The 22210-nt window shown below is 35.3% G+C and overlaps 2 protein-coding genes across 2 annotated transcripts; both read left to right on the top strand.

The window, feature by feature from the left end:
• Nucleotides 1-9262: 9262 nt before the first annotated feature.
• On the top strand, nucleotides 9263-11230 carry LOC145683142 (uncharacterized). The gene has a single exon (XM_081754507.1). It carries the CDS (start codon nucleotides 9263-9265, stop codon nucleotides 11228-11230), a length of 1968 nt encoding a protein of 655 aa, XP_081610633.1.
• A 151-nt stretch (nucleotides 11231-11381) lies between these two features.
• Nucleotides 11382-13559, top strand: LOC145683141 (uncharacterized). The gene has a single exon (XM_081754506.1). It carries the CDS (start codon nucleotides 11382-11384, stop codon nucleotides 13557-13559), a length of 2178 nt encoding a protein of 725 aa, XP_081610632.1.
• Nucleotides 13560-22210: the final 8651 nt, after the last annotated feature.

Genomic DNA, 22210 nt, shown 5'->3' with positions numbered 1-22210 from the left:
TATAGAATTCACTATCGAGCTTCAATCTCAATGTATCAGTTTGCAATTCCAGTGCAACTAGCTCTTTTATCTTTATTTCTTGATTTTTCTTCTACATCTTCTAACATTTTTTTTTTTAAAAAAATGTTTCTATCTTCAATGATAAGGAACTTGCTTCTGACAAAAACAAGACTACTTTCATATCAAAACTGTGATAACTTAATAAATGGAACAGATATTCACTACTATTCGAGAATTGAATTCTTGCATTTGACAACAATCAAGCAATTTGTGCTCGGATTTATTCGACCATTTGCTTCAGCATTGTCCATGTGGCCTTAAACTAATGCAACATAAACATAATTTATGAATGTTGTATTCAAATAGGTCAGCTTAGTAAATCTAACTACCACCATCATGAAGTCTGTTTCAAACAAGAAATATTTAATTTAAATAATATACTTATGACAGATTTTGCCGGACCATCCAATCTTGCCGTTCCACGCAAATGCACGTGTTGCATATATACAGTGGCGTATTTAGGGGAGCTTCTGGGCTTAAGCCCCCCCGAAATCTTACTATAGTAAAGTATATGAAATATCTTGCAGAATTTTCACATTTTCAGGCAAATCCCCCCGAAAGTTAGCAAAACCCCTCCCGAAACAAAATCGTAAATACGCCGCTGCATATATGGTAGAGCCGGCTCTGCATATCATATATATCTAGTCGACAAATTATTTATATATGACATTTAGAAAAATACTATTAGGCAAATTAGTATTGGTTTTTACCTTTAGACAAGTTATTTTAATTTTATATTGCTCGCGACATTATTTTCGTACTTATTAAAGGCCTGCATTCACGAAAAAACAAAATTTCATTTCTACTTTTATTTCTTAGTTGATATTGATGAAAACTGCTGAAACCCGAATTGTTAATAGGTATGGTATTCATGTAAATTGTAAAATATTTGTAGCGTATCAGTATCTAGTGTTTAATTTATGTTGCATTTTACGGTGATTACACCTACATAAAAATATTTCATACTTAAATAGACGTAAGATGCATTACAAATGACTGTTTGAAAAAAAACGAAATTTAGAAAGAAAACGAGAGCCAATGTTTTTTTTTCTTAAAAAAACGTACATTTCTGAAGAAATACGAACCGTTTTTTTTTCTATTTACAACACTAGTTATTCATTTCATAGATATATCAGCTTCTATTTCTATAGCCTTATATTACCTATTTGGTTATTGAAATATAGGTTTTTGTTTTGCTAGTGTGAAATACGCGTTTATACAATAGACAAAAATATTATAAAAAATACAGTATATCTAATTTTTGCTATAGAAAGAACTTCAATTATTTTCGCTCATTTAAGAACTATCACTGTAAAATTTGTCTCCCTGTTTAGATACTTGTGCTGGTTAAATGCCACTGGCCCTCGACGAAGCTATACCAAGGCACGTTACATGCTTATTAATCTCATCTGGATCTTTCATCTTTTCAATTAACGAAATAAATTATTTTGCTATATTTTGTTACAATACTATCTAAACTAGAATTATAGTTTCAGCGTATAACAGACACATTATGCAGCCGTCTTCTAATTTCAGTAACTATGTATGACTCCTTTTTGTGTACTTAGAAAAAAATCTTCTAATCCATCGAATGTCAGGAAGAACAATTTGCCATCTTTTATACTACAGGTCGCCAAAGGCAACACAAAGTATAATTTGCGAGCGAAACAATAGTTGAAAGAGACAGTAGGCCATAATGTTCTACCGTTTGCCTGAAGTCCATTGAAATGAGTCGAGAACAGTCGACTCAGAGTACCATCCTATCTCTGTGTTACTAACTGTTGAGAACAGTCGTACTTATTAACAACACGGCCAGAAAATGTAAAGTGTTTCAACTGACAATTCTCAGAAAAAATGGACGAAACCCATATCCTAAATATGCCATCTTTAAGTGTGCAATCGAACCTTGGTCAGTGAAATATATAAGTTAAGAAGAAACATTTATTGTCTACATCTGTATCTTCATTCGGGATTATGGAAACAAAGCTAGTGTTATAAATTTCTTGCTTTGTATGTAAAAACAAAAACAAAAAAAAATAAAATAAAATAAAAAATAAAAAATTCAAGTGTATCATTCCTAGTTACATTAAATGACCCATTGAAGATATTAAAATCTTCTAATTGGCTCCGTAGTAATAAATCATATTTGTTAACTAGTGTTAGCAGTTGTAAGTAATTTGAAGAACCTGTCACATTTTTACAACCGAAAGCCTGTTTTTCTTTGTGCAAGAAACAAACATCAATGAAACATTTCATAATACGATTACGCTCCTTGTTTGCTGACAATTTATTTTCATCTTTTCATCAAGTATATGATAAAATCTGATTTTCCGAAGTTTTTCCGTAAGTATTGCTTGTAGATGACATTCAGAAAAACTGCATTTATAACATCTTTGTGTACATTATTAATGTCGCTGTATCCTCCATTTTTTGAATATTATTATCATTCAAAAAAAAAAAAAAAAAAAAAGAAACTTCTCACAATGTGCTTGTTTGTATCAGAACAACTTGTTTGTAGAAGAACAACCACACAACAATGAACAGTTGTAGTATTAAAATGTGGAATGCATGTTTTCACGTTAGTGAAGTATTAAGTTGATGAGCTGGACGAGCATTCTACATACTCATCTCTTTATTTTAGCATGCTCGAGAACCAAAATTAGATCACCGAAGATCGGAAATTAGGCAGTCAGATTATCTTCTATGGCTCCATTTCACAGGCTCCACTACAATAATTACAAACTGCTGTTGAATATCTCCCTTCCATACATTGCACAAGATTCAAGTATATCATACACATTTAAACAACCGAATATCCCAGTAAAACAAACACAGTTCAGTAAAATTTATAAATGATTATTTGATTAGTTTAGTACGAATTTTTGTCAATTGATGACAAGAGGATCTACAGTTTTTCGTAGTATTTCTGCTTTAACTTTTGGTACTCGTACACAATGCGAAGAATCGCATCCTGACTCGCAAGCAGTAACAAAGAATGACGCTAGTGGAAAGGCCTATGCTACTATGCGCTTTCCAGAGACAGTATAGGAACTCGCAGCAACTATTCAGTTCCAACGTCAAGGAAGGAAAACAAAAGAGTGATTTTGGAAATCGGTTTGAATAAAAATATAATATAGAAGTAATAATGTGATATGTGGATTTTATCTTTGGTTATACACTGCTTACTTTACATAATGCGATAACCACCACTGGAATAATGAAACAAGTTTTATCAACTGATAAGATATTGGAATGTTTTTTTTTATCGGGAGAGGAGGGAAGAGCACGGGGAGGGAAGAGATCGAAGTACGCATGTAAAGTTCTGTTCCTTCCAGAGTTGTTTTTAAAGGTTAGCTTATTAACTAAACTCTCTCTGAGAAAGGCACGCTGTCTATTAGGGCTGGCAAGTTACATAAAATAAGAGCAAAAAAAAAATATTTCAGAATGGTCCACATTATCATCCATCTCATCATCACCATCTCTTTCAGTCTCTTCGCATAATCAGGGGACTTTGAAACTAAAACAAGAAATAATGATTTTTAATTTCCCTAGTGTTTGTAGAAGTATGGAAAATGGAAAGGGGCTGATGAGAACGCCTGTACTACGTAACGTAAGGGAAAAAGCAATGAAAAGCAGGTGGTCTGTTTGTTCTAAGCAAATCAAAACAAAAGAAATTATCTTTTCTATCAAAATGCATTTTGGATACTTGAGCTACATGAAAAAATCTTGATTGTTACACGAAATTGAAACATTTGAAAAAAAGCGTGACAGTACCTAAAATTTAGAAATTTCTATCAACATAAATCATTACACATATAAATAAAAATTTTGTTAACACTAAATATTAATTTCAAAAATTCAAAATACATTGATATTTCCTGGTGTGTACAAGATACACGAAAATATTTTTACTATGGAAGAAAAAAATTCTTAAAATTTTGTAAAATGCATAGTTATTTTGCTCTCAAATATGAGTGTGGATTGAAGATGACTACAAATTACAAACAAGAACAGGAAAAGAAATTCAAAACACACTAAAATGGTACAAATTATTACCATGTAAGTTCTCCTGCCTACTAGTTGACAATTATTGAAAATGGTTCTCTATAACAAAATATGTTTAAATTAGAAAATGGAAGAAGTATAAAAAACATATTTTCCTGGAATATTTCTGTGGGAATTGTAAATTTAATTCATTAATAACAATAATAATAATAATTCGTTTCAGGTCACGGAGAAAAGAAATTAAAAGTATGTAAATTTTCGTTTAATAATTTTATTAGAGTTACCTCGAGCAACAATACAAAATTTTGAAACGAACTCTTAAAAATAGTACAAAACCAGTGTAAGTCAACTATTCTTGCAATAAAACTTTTTGATTAAGATTATTTTATTTCAGTCAATAATAGAATTCAAGAGTCGATGAAACATTTGTCAGGAATTTTAGTTAGCTAGTGTATAGTTGTAATTGAAGAACGTTTTCAAAGATCAGGTTACACATTTTTATTTCAGCATTAACGTCATGTTTTCAAATAGAAGGAAATATTGAGTGCTGGGAGAGATGCTTTACTTGTATAGTTTTATACTATTTCCTTTGAAGGGTTGAAGTCATTGTTATGTCGTATTTCATGAAGCATAGGAACGTAGTTGTTGATGTTAATTAATTTTAAAGTAGACACACGTCAGAATTGTGAATATAGAAAAACATATTCTACAAAAGTGAATATTGCAATGTTCAAGATAGACTTGATGTTGTAGAAATGATATTACGTATGTCATGGAGATATTATTTAAGTCGCAATTTGTTATATATGTATTGCCACATCTCAGATATATATACACATAAAGATATAAGGATTATTAATGAGAATTTACATATATGTACGACTATTTGGATTCCATGAGAACAGCCTATGAACACCTATCTAGCGATTACATCTTCTAAATACTGTTTGCGTTAAGTTCAGGTAAGTTCTTTTTCTGAAAAAAATGAAATGAAATCTTTGAGTTTTACGTCCCACGTTTATGCCGGTGAGGGGAAAGGAGACGGTGATGATGAGTGATGAATGAAATGGTGGAATGAAGAAAGTGGGAGGAAACGGGAGAACCACGAGAAAACATACGCACACGGTGTTTGTTCACCACAAAGTTCACTTGGCGGGAACTGGGATCGAACCCGGGATCCCAAGCACCTAATCTTTTTCTAACATCAACAGTTTGAACTTATTTTGTAGACAATTGAAAAATATACAGTGTTACGTATGAGCATTCCGTCGACTACTTGTATATTTTAAGCAATTTACAAAGATGTCGATCACATTTTCTAATTTCTGTGCATTCCTGTTCAAAATACATTCCTCAATAAGAAGCTACATATTTTCACTTGCATAATTCAGCACATGCAACAATTTGAACTGTGACGCACCTGCTAGTCATATATTGCGAAAACAATAATAAAGATTTTTAATTAGGAATTTTTGGTAATTTTCCTTATCCAAGATTTTTGATTTTTTATTATTTAGGCAGAGTTGCTATTTACAGTTTACATCAGACATGTCCCTAGCATTAATTTGCATGTTCATGAACCTGATGTGCATTAGCATACATTAACATGACCTGAACACACGCTCTAATATTAGATATCGCTTTAGTATTTCAATTGCTTAGCTTTTCTTGTGCATTTTTCTTCTGCTTTTTATATTCAAATGTATATTTAATAGTGTGTAAATGAAAATACTATGAGGTAAAATTTGTATAAAAAAGTAACTAAAATAATAGTGACCGAATTGTGGACACATATAATATTTTATATTGATATAATGCTATATATTTTGTTTCGTTTATTTCAGTACATTATTTTCAAAATGAAGTTAAAATAAATAACTAGTCACTGAACTAGGAATACTCAATGAAAACCTCATATATACATTAGCAGCATCAGGTATTCCGTTATTTCAAATACGAATATTAAGTCTAGAAATCGGATACAAGTACTGTAGTTCTTTAAAAGAAAATACCCTTAACATTTTCAGTGCATAAAATCCAACAGTAAAATGAATAAAAAAATTTTCTTAGTGTTCGTGAAAAAGAAGAAAATTCTTATATAGTGCAATAATTCAAAACATATCGTATATCCCATTTTCCTTATTTCAAGAGAATAATAGAACTATTTCACGAATATAGAACTTCCACCAAGCGAACAGAATTTTACAAGAAAAATACACCTAGCATAAAAAAAATGGTCCTCAAGGATATCGAAGGAAGATTGCTTTCCAAACAGTAAGTAAAATTAACTGTAAAATGGCCTAATGTTTTATACTTCAGATGATAAACAAATGTTGAATTTCCACACTTTCCCTATACATTTCTTCTTCAGTGAAACCATTAGTGGACATAATCCATCTGATGAAAAACAGTGCGAAGGAATTTATAGTGATCTATTTTTTGTGATTAGTGTGTTACTACAAAGTTTAATGGTAAACAAGAAAACATGTTAACTGATATTACTGAAAAGTGTTGCCAACTATACTAAACTTTCAAACTAACATATCATTTCTGAGACTTTACTTTTGAAAACTTCGCAATGTTTACGGCCAGAGATTATAATTTTATTAGTATTCTACTAAGAAGATTATTCGCCATGATGGAACGCAATTTATATAAACGCTTATCGGTTAAGTATTTTCTTTAGTCTCCGAATATACAAGGCAACTTAAGGAAAAAATCATTTTAATATATTTTCTATGCTTAAGGAAAAATACTCTTTCTGTATATTGGTGAACATTGATGGGAAACCAATTCCTTTTAGTCGTAGCAATCAACAGAAGAAAGCGTCTTTTCATTCCAATTATACTTTCATTGCTCCAGGTGTAGCCGAGACAGAGAGGCACAAGTTGACAGTCGACACTATTGCTAACGAGCACAGTTTCACTCTTATGTATGTTGTTTTTAGTACTATTTTGTGGGTTTTTGGATATTTTCCTTTAGTTAGTTAGCAACATTTCATATGCTTGAGAAACTGAAGTCAGCAATTCTCTCACGAAACGTAGTGTTCCGATAATAGAATCAATGTTGCTACAACTAAACATTTTACTTAGAACATAGTTTCTATATGTTTTGTATATACAATTGCATTTGCTCATGTATAGTATTTGAACAAAGTACTGTCAATCCGTCGTGATTTTACCCGTTGAAAGAACAATGTATCAGCCAGCCTGAAAAACCACTCTCTTAACGAACCGTGTGCATTAACGTTAAGAAGGAGAAAGAAGGACTAGTTATCCTCTCATGTGGAACATGGTTAACGCCGGAAAGTTCACACTAAAATTGTATTACTGTTATTATGGATTGTAGAAGAATTAACAGCAGAGGTGGATATAGAAGGTAAAAACTGAGGGTGCCACCCAGAACCCAGATTATGATAGATATATCATTATTTTAATGTTTACTTTCTAAAATATAGAAATAATAGCTCAAATTATTTTTGTCGATCAAAAAACTGGGGGAAGGCCTTGTCCTCCCAGCCCCGAGCTAGATCCGCCACTGATTCACATATTCCATAACATCTTCATCTGCAGACAGTTCATTGGATTTCATTGTTATTCCCGATTTTCCCCTTTTGAATAGTGTGGAAAATTGAAGTAGTGGAAATGTGAGAATTTTTAAGTGAACCACTACCAAAAAGGATTTTTTTAAAAAATTCGTTAAATATTTAAATTATTATTTGAAATTATAATATCTTTAAATTTTGTGGAAATTTTTGTATGCTGTGTTTTTTAACATCACAAATTCCCAATAAATCTTCGATGTCTAGGTAATGTATTTTTAATTTTTATTATTGATGATGTTTCAAAGTCATATTAACATGAATGTATAATTTTTATGATTCCGAATCATAGCTAAGAAAGAGTAAAAATGTAGCCATAACTGTTGTCCAGAGGACAAAGGATTAAAAATAATAATGTAAAGTGAGTTATTAATTATTCTGCTTGACTACAAACAATAATTTTAGCTATATAATAGAATACAAAAGTTTCAAATTGACCGTAATCAATTTGCTGTTTATTTTAAGTAACAAAGAATTTTATTTATTTAACGTTAAATATTTTTGTGATCACTCTATTCTTGTTTTAAAGTGATGGGAAATTTTGAACGATATAATCCGCCATTAACTACATAATCGATTAGCCCAAATTTGCAACAATCTCTATATTTTGAAGAAGTCATGGAAAGCTAAATGAGTGTGTGACTGAGTGATTAATCTACGCTCAAGCAAAAGTGCTTAAGCTAGAAATTTGAACTTACGACAGTGCGTAGTATTTGTAACGTACGATACCATTAAAGAAAGATTTTTAGAAGGAAGGGATATGTATGTCAATTATTACTGTTGGGAATAGGAGCTGGCAACATTGTGCCTTGTTTGCAGTCCGGCTGCTAGAAGAAGAAGAAGGACTAAAAAAAAAGTGTGGCCGCATGGTGCTTGTGGAAGCTATTTTTCTTGTGTTACGTTCTTTTGTGGAAATAAAAGTGAATAGCTGGAAATAAAAAAGGTTTCATCCTCTAAAGTGTAGATCTTTTGATTTCTAACAACTGGCGACTGTAACAGGACACAATAGACCATGGAGGAAATGAAAAAACAGCGTAAAATCTTGAGAGCAGCATTCACTATGTTGCATACGAACTGTTCGGAACTGTGTAGCGCAGAACTTAAAAACGAAAGTGATATTAGTGGTACATTTCAAGTGTTAGAAGAGAAATACATGAAAATGAAGGAGATAGATGAGAAGATAATGACATCAGCAATAGAAGATAATTGGAGCGAGAAAGAACTACTAGAAGAAACGGAGCAAGCAGATAAGTATTCTTTAAAATTCTACCAAATTAAAAACAAGGTTGAGGCTGCGTTGCATGCGTGTAAAACGAACGAGAGTAGTGGTAGCACGAGTAGTGAAAGAAACTTTAAACTTCCAGAAGTGGAAATTAAGAAATTTGATGGTAATTTGAAAAACTGGCTTCCGTTTTGGTCACAGTTTGTGCGCATAGACGAAGATAAACGGATTCCTAATGTAGACAAATTCCAATATCTCATTCAAGCTATTGTACCGAACACACGTGCACGTCAGTTCGTAGAAAGTTTTCCCTGTGTGAAGATAACTACCCGAAGGTTATTCAGGGTTTGAAAGCGCGTTTTGGACGTGACGATATGTTACTAGAGGTATATGTTCGTGAACTTTTAAAGCTAGTGTTTCATAATCTAAGTAACAATGGTAATCTAGAATTGATAGACCTGTATGACAAGTTGGAATCTCAACTTCGCGCTTTAAGTACTTTAGGTGTCACAACAGATAAATGTGCTGCCATGCTGTATCCCCTTGTGGAGTCATGCTTACCTGCTGAACTATTGCGTACGTGGCAGAGGGACAGTACAAACAGTGCAGACGCAACTTTAGAAAAACGTTTGGAAGACTTTATGTCATTTTTGCGGAAAGAAGTAGAAAATGAAGAAAGAATAGCTCTTGCTGTGTCCGGGTTTGATATACAAGACACCAGTAATGTGGGAAAGAAAAAGAAAGAACGCAGTAATCGTTCCGATTTTGTACCAACTGCCGCTGAATTAGTTAATTGTAAAAATAGTGCAAAGTGCATTTTTTGTGATCAATCGCACGCAAGTGAAAACTGTGTAAAAGCCTGTAATTGGACATACGAGGAAAAAATAAACATTTTGAAGGGAAAGGGATGCTGTTTTCGGTGCCTTAAGAATTCGCACAAGAGTTCAAAATGTTATGCTAAGTTGACTTGTAGTGCATGCAAGGGGCGTCACGTTAGTGTTATGTGTAGTGGCAGAAATAAATCTAAGAATGCGTCAAGTAACGGTGATAAACAGACTCATGTGAAGCATGTTATCGAAAACACACTGACAAACAATGAACATTCCGAAACATTTTTACAAACATTGGTAGTAAAAGTGAGAGGGCGGAATTCAGAAAAGAACGTCAGGGCGATTATAGACACTGGTTCACAGCGATCTTATATCTGTACTAGCTTAGCGCAGGAAATGAACTATGAAGTATTACGAAAAGAAACTGTAGCGCACGCTCTTTTTGGAGGTGTATTTTCAGAACCATGTGAACATGACTGTTTTCGAGTTAGGCTAACCAACCTCAATGGTGATTATGCATGTAATTTTGAAGCACTGAATCAGGATGTTATTTGTAATAGTGTTACATCAATCATAGATGGTCCTTGGTTATCAGAGTTACGGGAAATGGGTATAGAAATATCCGATAATCAACCTGGCCCAATCGCAATTTTAATAGGAGCGGACATTGCCGGTAAACTTTTCACAGGTAAGAGAATTGCTTTGAAAGTTGGCCTGATTGCTATGGAGACATTGCTCGGCTGGATCTTAATGGGAAAAATAAACAGGAAGGATTCTGTTAGGTTTTCTACAATGCAAGTCACAACGATGTTTTGCAAATCAACACCTGTTTCAGACTTGTGGAAATTGGATGTTTTAGGCATAACTGATCCAGCGGAAAAGAAAACGAAAATGGAGGCGCAACAGAAAGTAATGGAATATTTTAACCAGACAACGACCATTAACGCTGACGGGAGGTATGAAGTAAAAATGCCTTGGCTAATGGAACATCCATCTCTCCCCAACAACATAGATACCTGTAAAAGAAGACTGAAGAATGTAGTTGCTAGATTGAAGGCTGAAAACTACTACGAAATGTACGAGAAGGTTCTGGAAGAGTGGGAAGATGAAGACATCGTAGAGGAAGTTCCTGCGGAAGAGATAGAGAAGAAAGGCTACTACTTACCTCATCGTCATGTTGTTAACATGACTAGTAGTACGACGAAGATCCGTCCAGTATTCGATGCCTCAGCGAGAGAGAAAAATCATCCATCTTTAAATCAGTGTTTAGAGAAAGGAATCAATTTGATAGAAATTATTCCAGCGATTCTGACACGTTTTAGATTGAACAAGTTGGGAGTTGTGTCTGACATAAAGAAGGCGTTTCTACAAATTTCCCTGTGTAAGAGACTATTTACGATTTCTTTGGATAAATGGAGAAGGTGGTATAAAAATATATCGTCACAAAAGAGTAGTGTTTGGCGTGAGTTGCAGTCCTTTCCTGTTGGGAGCCGTAATAGAGCATCATCTTAGGCGAGCACTACAAAAGTGTAATGAGGGTCAGAGTAGTTATGCTAAGGAAGTCATTTTGAAGTTATTGAATAGTTTTTATGTAGATAATTGTGTCACTAGTGTCAAAAATGAAGATGAGCTTCGTCAGTTTAGAGAAGAAGCCACGAACTTAATGGCGGAAGCAAAATTCGAACTTCGAGGGTGGGAGCATACCTCTTTAGAAAACACACTAGAAGAGAATAGAGTTCCTGTACTTGGCCTACAATGGGAAACTGTTTCAGATGTGTTGGAATTACGACCAGAATGTTGTGAGGGTACAAAACCTGCGGTTGTCACGAAGAGAATAATTTTGTCATTTGCTAACAGAATATTTGATCCTATTGGTGTCACGTGTCCTGTAACGTTAAGCCCGAAAATTCTTTTACAACAAGTATGGTCATCGAAGGTAAATTGGGACGAAGCGGTACCAAAGGAAGTTGAGAGGAAATTCCTACAATGGATCAAAGAGTTGCCTCATTTAAAGAGACTTGTCTTTCCAAGATGGGCTGCTGGAGATTGTAAAAATTGGAGCCTACATGCATTCTGCGATGCTAGTGAGAGATCGTATGCTACGGCTGTCTTTCTCAGAACTGAAGGAAAAGGACAAGTAAAGGTGCAATTAATACAGGCGAAATGCAGGGTTGCTCCGATGAAGAAGTTAACCATTCCTCGACTGGAATTACTGGCAGCTACAATTGGCGCAAGGTTAGCTACTACAGTGAGAGAAACATTGAATGTTGAAGATGTACCAATTTATTTCTGGACAGATTCTACCACCGTTTTAGCATGGATTAAGCGGGATATGCCATGGAATACCTTTGTGTGGAATCGAATACAAGAAATAAGAAGATTAAGCAATTCAGGCAACGAGTGTTGGAGATTTGTTCCAGGAACCATGAATCCAGCTGATCTGCCCTCACGAGGATGTTCACCTGAACAGTTAGTTGCGTCAAAATGGTGGGAGGGTCCAGACTGGTTAAGACGACCAATAGAAAAGTGGCCGGAGCAGAAGTACACTTATCAAGAAGAAATAATCTCAGAAGAAAGAAGAAAAAACATTGTATCTGTAATGATTAATGCCAAAGAAGAAAACCGTGATTGGTACTACCGCCGTTTTTCAAAATATGAACAGATAATCCGCATGGTTGGTTGGATCAAGAGATTCATCTTCAATTGTCGTAATGGAAAGAAGAGAAGACAAGGAGAATTATCGGTAGAAGAAGTGACAGCTGCTGAGAAAACAGTCCTTAAACTCGTTCAGAAAGAGTCATTCGATGGCGTAGAAGACCAAAAGTTGAAGTCACTATGCCCATTTGAAAACAAAGATCAGATCATTAGGCTGAAGACGAAAATTGTAGAGCTTTCAGATTCAGAAGTGTTTCGGTATCCTGTTGGATTGTCAAACGCACATCCTGTGGTTAAGCGGTTGATTCATGACAAACATGTAGAATCTTGTCACGTTGGAGTGCAGGGTCTGATGAGTCTTCTCAGAGAAAGGTACTGGATTATAAGAGGAAGGCAAGGCGTTCGATCCGTTGTTAGAAGGTGTGTCGTCTGTAGAAGATACAACGCCAAGAAGATGGAGACCTGTCCTGTGGCCTTACCAGAAGATAGAGTTAAGGAATCAGCAATCTTTGAAGTTACAGGATTGGATATGGCGGGTCCAGTAATACTAAGAGATGGCAAGAAAGCATGGATTTGTATCTTCACATGTGCAGTGTATAGAGCGGTACATCTAGAATTAGTATCTGGATTGTCAACGGCCGATTTCCTTCAAGCGTTGCGGAGATTCGTCGCTAGAAGAGGACGTCCATCAGTAATCTACTGTGATAATGGTACCAATTTTGTCGGTGCAGAGAGCTTGTTAGACAATCTCGAGTGGGAGAAGATAGAAGCGTACACCACTACGAAGCGTATCAAATGGAAATTTATTCCTCCCACATCACCTTGGTGGGGCGGCTGGTGGGAACGTCTGATTAGACTAATGAAACAGTTGTTGAGAAGAGTACTTGGAAGAGCTTCCCTGACTTATGAAGAATTTAACACAATTCTTTGTGACTGTGAAGCAGTTATAAATTCCCGTCCTTTGACATACGTTTCGGAAGAAAGTTCTGATTTTGTGCCTTTAACTCCTCTAATGTTCCTACAACAGAATGCTGAAATTGGAGTACCTGACATTGATGTCATAGAAGCGGGGAGTCTACGAAGAAGACTGAAATACATACATTACAGGATATACGGAAGATTTTACGCAGTAGGTTTCGAAAAGAATATTTGGGACAGTTGGTTCAACATTGGAGAACCAGAGTAAATTGTAAGAAGATAGAAGTAGGAGAGGTTGTTCTAGTGGGAAACGACAACTTAAAGCGGTTGGAATGGCCCCTAGCACGTGTTGTGGAACTTATACCTGGCCGTGATGGAAAAGTTCGTCTGGTGAGACTAAAGACCGGCGCGGGGATGATGGTGAGACCTCTTCAACGTATCTTCCCTTTGGAAATCAGGTCAGAAGAAGCTGTTGAACAGAATGTACTTAAGAGAAGACTGGTGGTACGAGAACCGAGAAGTGAAACTGATCAATGTGAAGGTGGGAAGGAATCTCAAATTATCACTACTAGAACTGGAAGAGCTGTGAAACCTCCCAAAAGATTGTCTCTTTTTACGTATTGTAATCCACAGTTTTAATGATGGGATGGTTGAGTCACTAGTTCCCTTACGTGACTCAAGGTGGGAGGATGTTGGGAATAGGAGCTGGCAACATTGTGCAGTCCGGCTGCTAGAAGAAGAAGAAGGACTAAAAAAAAAGTGTGGCCGCATGGTGCTTGTGGAAGCTATTTTTCTTGTGTTACGTTCTTTTGTGGAAATAAAAGTGAATAGCTGGAAATAAAAAAGGTTTCATTCCTCTAAAGTGTAGATCTTTTGATTTCTAACAATTACACTAAAATGTTCTTGTCTCCGAATTTTTGAAAGATGGAGACATGACATCTTGTATAACAAGTTTCCATTTAAAATAACTAGAAATGTGTTTCATCATTTTTTTTTATATTTCTCGTAGAAGAAAAAAGCCGGGAACAAACAAACAAGTGGGTTTATATTTGCCATAACAGAGTAAACTTATTTCGGGAAATTTTAAGTGAGGGATATGATATTTGGTATTTACATATTTCATTAAAAATAATGAAATAGATGTTTCAGTTTTGCGATATTTGATTTACAAGTTAATAAAAATCGTGTGATTTTAAAACTGATGTTGCAGATTTTAAAATAAGATTTTGTTATGAAATTCCTTTAGATTACAGACATCAAATTTGGGACTTGGACTTCTAATTTAAAATAAGTAAAGACAAGTTTCAGTATTAAATGATACTTTCTCTACAAGGAAGGAAACAGTTGGGAAGAAAAAAAAACATCAGTTACAATTGTTGTAATATGATGACCATATCCCGATATTCCTTAAGCACAGAGACATGAAAATTCGTAATCAGGCATTTAATTTAATATAATTAAAGATGTGTTTAAGCTAAGGGTAAAACTGGATCTGAAAAGGTAGGGGGATGCACGACCTCACGTCATTTCTTATGAAGTAAAGGTACAACATAGATATTTTGGAAGTGAGGAACAGGTTTGTCCGCGTTCCTCCTCAATTTTACCACTGGTTTAAGCGGTTATCGATATTTCTGTTAAAGGAAAGAAGAAAGCTAAGGGTCGGGTTCATTATACGATGACCATATTCGAAATTCTTTATGTTTTGAGAGATATTGATATCTTTCTCAATAAATAAAAAATGACTTCGAGGTTGTCAGTTTCGTCATGCGGAGAAAAGTACTTTCCATTAATAAATAGTTTTTAGGATATATTTTAAGTAATGTCAAGATTCATTTGGTGCAAGCCAGTATTACAAATTGATCTTCTTATCACCATTCACTCTCACTGATAGGAAGAACAAGATATCTTAGTAGCACAATCTTGCACAAACGTAGCACAACTAATTAAATGTAATTTGAAATTACATTCAAAATATTTTGGTTGGAAATGAATTTAACTTCACTACCAAATCAATATCAACCGTTTATTCATTTTTTGTCCCAGCTGATAGTAGAAACTAAAATTTGAACGGCGGACTCCAGCACAAACATACAAACACTTTTCAGACTATTTTGGACTATTAATTGTGTGGCTATTCTTCTTGACCTACTGCCTTTCAGTACGAAGTTAATAACATTAATCTTTCAAGAACTTTGATACCTTCTTGTCTGTTTTCCTTCGTGCTTGGATTGTAATTACTTCTGTAAAGGTAGCTTTCGGTTGGACAAACATTATGTGCCTGAGTTTTCTCAGAGATGTAGCGTTTTCTTCCACTCGTCATGTCGCAAACATGATCAGTGTTAACATAATCTCCTACCTCAGCCTAGTAGCATAATCATTGAGGAAAATGAAAAGACGGACTGTTACTCTCGTTGAAAGAACCATAGCCAACTCGATGTGCCCTCGCTGCTCTTAGCAGCCTTAACAGTCCTTCTTTCGCTCCATGCTATGCCTATAATCTCAAAAGCGTCATCACGTGCCGCAACAGGCGCTCGCTTCCAAGGAACATTTAAGCTATAGGGTAATAGTTATGGTTAATTCTTGCCTTCATATTATTGAATTCGGCCCAAATATGCGTGAAAGTTAGTGTGGATTGTTGATCTCTCCTTGCGATGTTTTGTGTAGTTGATATGGTGTAATGTTATGTCCCTTTTTGTACTTCAAACAAGAAAAAATATCCACTGAAAATTGTATTTCCATGAATTTTCAACAGACGGGCAAAGATAGTGGCTTTAGGTGATTTGAGAGAAAATTTTGTATGAAATGGTACCTCTCCATCTTCAGTTATTTGTCAAGCAAGAAGGCTGTACGAACGTAAGGGGTAAGTGGAGCAGTGGCATAATACGGGAATGTGTAATTTTTCAATACATTTCTCCAAAGGGTTTTTTTCATGTACACTCAAGAGGATTTGTAAGACTCCCGTGTAAGACAACACTTGATAGATGTGTAGGTGCTAGTGATTAATGCCGCGTAGTAACACCATTGATTAAATAAAGTATAACGTTATATATATATATATATATATATATATATATATATATATATATATAGAGAGAGAGAGAGAGAGATAGATAGATAGATAGATAGATAGATAGATAGATAGATAGATAGATAGATATACATTTAACGGCAATAGAATTCTCTTGTTCATTCATTGTAGATGAAGCTGCAATCAACCCTAAAGTTATTTATAAGCAAAAACTTGGCGGTTTCTTTGACAATAAAGAACCATTTCATTCAGCAGCACATGGTACAGATACTCCAACAGTAAACGTGCAGGACCATATTGAAGCTACTAGAAAACAACTAGTGGCCAATCGTGTTCATTGTTTTGTTATATGAGGGCTTTCAATCAGCTACCAGTTAAATGCACACTTCCGTTTACGAAAGCAACTGTCTGGCCGTGAAATGCAGTAATTAGCATTGCATGTGATTCGGGAAGTAGAATAATGCGGCTTTGTTGTAATTAGAATTGTTTCTGTGAATCGTAAAACAAACAACAACGATGAGGCATTTCGGTGGGGCTTCATTACAACCAAAGATTATACATCCGTTGGATGAAAACGAGAAATTGTTTCTAAGCTTGATCAGTGCCATATTTTGAAAAACGTCAGAACCCAATTTCTTGAACGAGAAATGACAGACGGTACTGGAGCAATTTCAGGAGAGTATTTGCATCTCTTGTAGAAAATGGAGAAAGTAAAGGTTATTAAACCTGTTAGGTGTCTGACCAAAAAGCACATTGAATCTAGTTCGTTCGAGAAAATAAAATCAGAAGAGCCAAGGAAATATTCTCACCGTCAGTTAGTGATGCTATTCGAACACTGAAAGACAACGCAATCAGGCATACAAATTCAATGATTGTAAAGCGACATTGATTTTCATGACAAATATCAACAAGTGGTTTTGTATGCATGACGTAAGCAATACCATCAACATGTAGAACGTAGAAGTCATGTCAAATAACAGTGTTTCTCCTTAAGTGATAGTCGCCTTGATTGGTGGGAAAATTATTTTCAACCTTAGTTACTAGAGGAGGTCACGAGGTGTTACTCTGACTTCATATTGATACTATGCTCTATCGACTCGTTTTTACATATGAAACAATTACGCAAACGGAGAAATCCCCGATCGGAAACGTGTTCGAATTATGAGCGTTCAAATTTCAAAATTGAACAGATTTTGCAAAAGATTTGAAGTAACTATTTTTGAGATACACGCTTCATTTTTGGTATTGGAGGGGGGGGGGTGTTCTTAGTTGCCCAGCACAGTGGAGAGGTCAAAATGTACGTATTTTGCAAGATAAGGGCATTTATTATGGAGGAGGTGAAGGGTAATGGTGTTTTACAACTTGCAAATTACATTCTGTTTGGCACACCGCGTCGACACACTGATAAAATTTATTTTGCAGCCCTATTCGACTATATTGTCTTTTAAACGTCACTTTCCTGTGTTTCTACACTCAAATTGAACAATGACATTCGTCTCTGAAATGCATAGCAGCGGAATTCATGTGAACGAGACCAGTCTGTCGTCCACACATATTTTTTGGGGCACTGCCCGTCGGAGCTCTGAGAGTGCCCCCTCAGAAGAGACCAAAATAATGCGTCTATAATATATTAATAAATAGAATAGTACCAGTATGCCCTCCAGAATACTAAGTGTCCCCCCGAAACCCTTTTTCTTTTTGAAAGAATGACTGAACGAGACTCCGAACCCAGTCTACCTCTTTGAAAGACGTGTTTCAATATCTCATCGCTAGCATTTTTAAAAACGATTTGTCAACGTATTTTAATGTTGATTGTTGGAAAATAGTGATCAAATTTTAGGAAATATTTTACTATAATAGGTGGTAAATGTGGCCAAAAAACAGTTAGCTAGCGACAATGTATACAAACATGGATATTCTCCAGAATAAAAGCTACCTTGTTCACTGTTTTAAGCGCATGTTCCCGCTAATTATTTTGTTCTCTTTCAATTATTCTGCCGATTTTGTCGCTAGCTGTCTGAATATATCCAAATATTCCGGAAGTTTGACCAACATTTCCCATAATGAGCATTTTGATTCGCTGAAAACTAAAATCATTGCAAGTGACGATACATTGAAACGCCGTGTTCCGCAATGCATAAGCACAGACGACAGAGTTCGGAGTACCGCTCTGCCGTAGCGCAATTAGTTCGAGGCGCCAATTCCGCGCGACTGACTATAAATGAAATGTCGGTGGTATAAACTGATATTCGTATTCACGGTCAGTGCCAGCCTGTGGTGGATAATTTATTTGGATTAACTTCATTTTCACAATACACAGATTTTGTTTTCCACATATGATAATATATTGCGTGCCTCAGTGCAAAATTTTTATTGGACAGGTAATGTGAAGAAAGAAACATTGGTGATAGAGCCATTTAACCTTCGTCCGCTCGCCTACTGCCAATTCACGTTTCTGCTCGCGCTGACAGCAATTTGGCCGTCATCGGTTAGTCACGTTTTTCAGCATTGTTTATGATGCAAAATGTATGTTTTGGAGTAATTAGGTTTAGTAAATTAAAACAAATCAATATTGACCAACATATATATTTACATTAAATTACAACACTGCAAAATATGAATAAATACACAGGGAACAAAACACGAAAGAACCTATCATAATCAACAAAATCTTACCTAATAAGCATCCATGTCACTATCCTCGTTGTGAGATTGCTGGTATTTATTCAAGTAGTAGTAATATTTGAGTGGTTTTTACACGTTTTTCCACAATGTGTACATTCAAGGCGGGTTCTAAGCTAATCAACATCAATGTCACTCTTTTCGTTGTGAGTTTGCTGGCATGTATTGCAAGTAATAATAATGGTTGAGTGCTTTTTGCACAAGTTTTTTCCACAGCTTTTATATTCAAGGCGAGTTTATGTTGTTTTACGTGACCCGCAGATGTAGGAAATATCTATTCTGATTGGTTGAACTTATTTCTCATCGGTAGTTTGCTCTCTGTATTGTCCTAAGAACACCAGCAAATCTTTTGGCAAAGTTGAAATTTTAGAATTGGCTTTCAAGTTTGAATTCATTGGCTCTAATTCTAACTCGTACAGAAACGGTCTTCTTGTATTATTTTTAATGTTAGGGCAGTTAAAAATTAAACAGTGAATGAAAAAATAATGAAACTTTGCTTGCATTTTATGTGATTGCTCAACAAAAAATACGTTTTCGCTCGCACTCAAGCCAGATTGACCGTCGACCCTCCACCACAAACTTTGGGATAGTACTGAGCCGAAAGTAGGCGCTGATTAGATTGCAGGCATTCAGCCAAGGATTCTTATTCATGATGTCATATATACTTGGCCAATAAGATCACATGATACCAATCTCATATGCTGAAACGTTTGGGATCGGCTAATATGCATAGAATCTAGAGGGTGGGAATGTAAATACAGAATACTCACCTCTCCAGCCGTAATCTTAGCGCTCTGGGACGAAAAACATACAAAAACTAAAAATGACGGCAAATTTCCCGTGTGTGCGAGAAAATATTGGTCTCATTCCTAGCTTCAAGATGGAAATAACATCGCAGTATTACCACATGATTAATTATGAATATCATGACGGTTTTCATTGAATTTCGCACGCTGGCAAAGTGTTTCGGAGACAAATGTCATTGTTCAGTTTGAAGGAGACCACACAGGAAAGTAATATTTGAATGATAATACAATCAAATAGGGGTAACAAATAAATTTTATTATCTTATCGATACTGTGTGCCAAACCGGAGTCAATTTCCAAGTTGTAAGACGCCATTACCCTTCGCTCCCTTCCTAATAAGTGTCCTTATCTTGCCAACAGCGTATGTTTTTACCTCATCACTGTGTTGGGTAGCCACGAAAACCCCCCGACACCAAAACGAAGCGTCTATCTAAAAAAAAAAAAAAAAAAAAAAAAAACCAAACTATTCGCAAAATCTGTTCAATTTTGAACTTTGAACGATCATAATTCGAACACGCTTTCGATCAAGGATTCCTCCATTTGAGTAATTGTTTCATATGTAAAAACGAGTAGACTGAACATTGTATCGATATGAAGTCAGAGTAACATCTCGCGACCTTCCCTAATTAGATACCATAAAATCTGCAAGTCTGATACTTGGAAAACAATTTCTAACCAGCGAGACGTACGAAGCAATCACCTTAACAATTAAATCAACTGGCTAATATTTTGATGTATGTAAGATAATCATCAGTTTTGGTTGAACTTTCTCAAAAACAAAACAAGCTTATTGGAGTTTAATAGCAAAAATACATTAAGCCAAAAATAAGCGTAAACACACACTCATACATCAACCCAGTATGCTCCGTTAAAACTACGTATACGGAGGATACAAATTGTTAACTTTTTTCAAAATAAACTAGGCTTATTATTTTTAACATGCAATGAAAGAACGGTGGAATTCAACTATGGTAAAAATCCTACACTGATATATTTATGTCTTAATTGTTGATATAACTCAGCTCTTTCACATGGAACGGCAGATACACATTTGCTAGGACTCCCTCGTAAACTTGACACACTATATCAGTGTCGTTCTGACCAGGTGTTTACTGCTCGCAATTTATCTTTGTTTGGTGGGGCAGGACCACCAACTGTTGACGTAGTTGATTGTGATATTCCCAGTAACGGAGTATAAAGATAAATCGTGGGACACCTCTAAATATACTATTACTTCATACGGTGTTCATATTTCTGTAACGAAAAGTACTCGAAAGACAGCAAAAATATTCCGCCACCACTCCAAACACGAAATTTGATTAATATATTATTTTATATTTGAGAGCAGAATGCTTCAAGTTGTCAAAAATGACCTTGGGACAGGTAACGGGGGTATACAAATGCCACTTTTAAATAACAAAGAAAAAACGCTTAAAATGATAATTTCAAAAGTTATGATAATTGGACTATTAAGTAAAATACAATTATTGTATAAGTTGTCAAGAAAGCACTATTTTTCTCAGTAATAATGGAACACTATAAGATGATACAGAAATGTACCGGTACCTTTTTCCTGAAATGACCTATATTTGTTTCTTCTTCCCTCATTTCGATATCTTGTTAAATTCCGGGGTGTTACTTTTTGTGCATGTAGTCGAAGTTGAATGTATTCCTTGTACTGTAGAAAATATTTTCAAACTGATAGGCTAAGCACATACACTTATTGTTTCCTCTGAGCGAACGGGGAGACTAAATCAAGATAGCAACAGTTCCTCGGCCTATAGCGCTATATGGTAAAAATTGGAATCTTAGCTTACTACCGCAAATGGACAGGTCGTTTAGAGCGAAAGGGACAAGGACACAAGTCGGCCGTGAAATTACATCACTAGTATACTTTATGCTCCAGAGATGGGAGCACAGATGTGCGCTGTGGTAAAAATAAAAAAATGTTATTTGTTTTAGCTTTTTCAGAAATTTTGTTTACTCACTTACTAAAGAACATTAGTTTATTTTAGAAGATATGTAACAGGCAGACTGTACTGTTAACAATATTTTAAGTGTAACAAGAAAATCGCAACATTAGTAGGAAGTCCATATGATTTATTTTACTAATAGCCGACGTCAGGGAGATTATATTCGAGCCAATTGGGAACAATATCGCTCCGATCTGGACACTGCTGTTAATAACTTGCTCATACCTACTACACAATACAATCTTGATCACACAATTGCTAATCTTACTGAATCTATTCAAGAAGCAGCACACCGTTCCATTCCAACAGCAGAAGTACAATTACATAAACCAAAATTGCCTCCGCACTATTTACCTTTCATATCCGCTTCTCGTCGAGCACATCGTGAGTACCTCGCTACGGGTAATCTTGAAGCGCTTAGACTTCATCG

The sequence above is a fragment of the Thermobia domestica genome, chromosome 4 (genome assembly GCF_964235325.1).
Source record: "Thermobia domestica chromosome 4, izTheDome1.hap1.1, whole genome shotgun sequence".
Lineage (NCBI taxonomy): Eukaryota > Metazoa > Arthropoda > Insecta > Zygentoma > Lepismatidae > Thermobia > Thermobia domestica.
The sequence above is the reverse complement of the archived record's forward strand: the minus strand, read 5'-3'. Positions and strand labels throughout refer to the sequence as shown.

Excerpts from the sequence above, each read along its gene's own strand:
- LOC145683142 (XM_081754507.1), top strand. The coding sequence starts at position 9,263 with ATGTTACTAGAGGTATATGTTCGTGAACTTTTAAAGCTAGTGTTTCAT.
- LOC145683141 (XM_081754506.1), top strand. The coding sequence starts at position 11,382 with ATGGCGGAAGCAAAATTCGAACTTCGAGGGTGGGAGCATACCTCTTTA.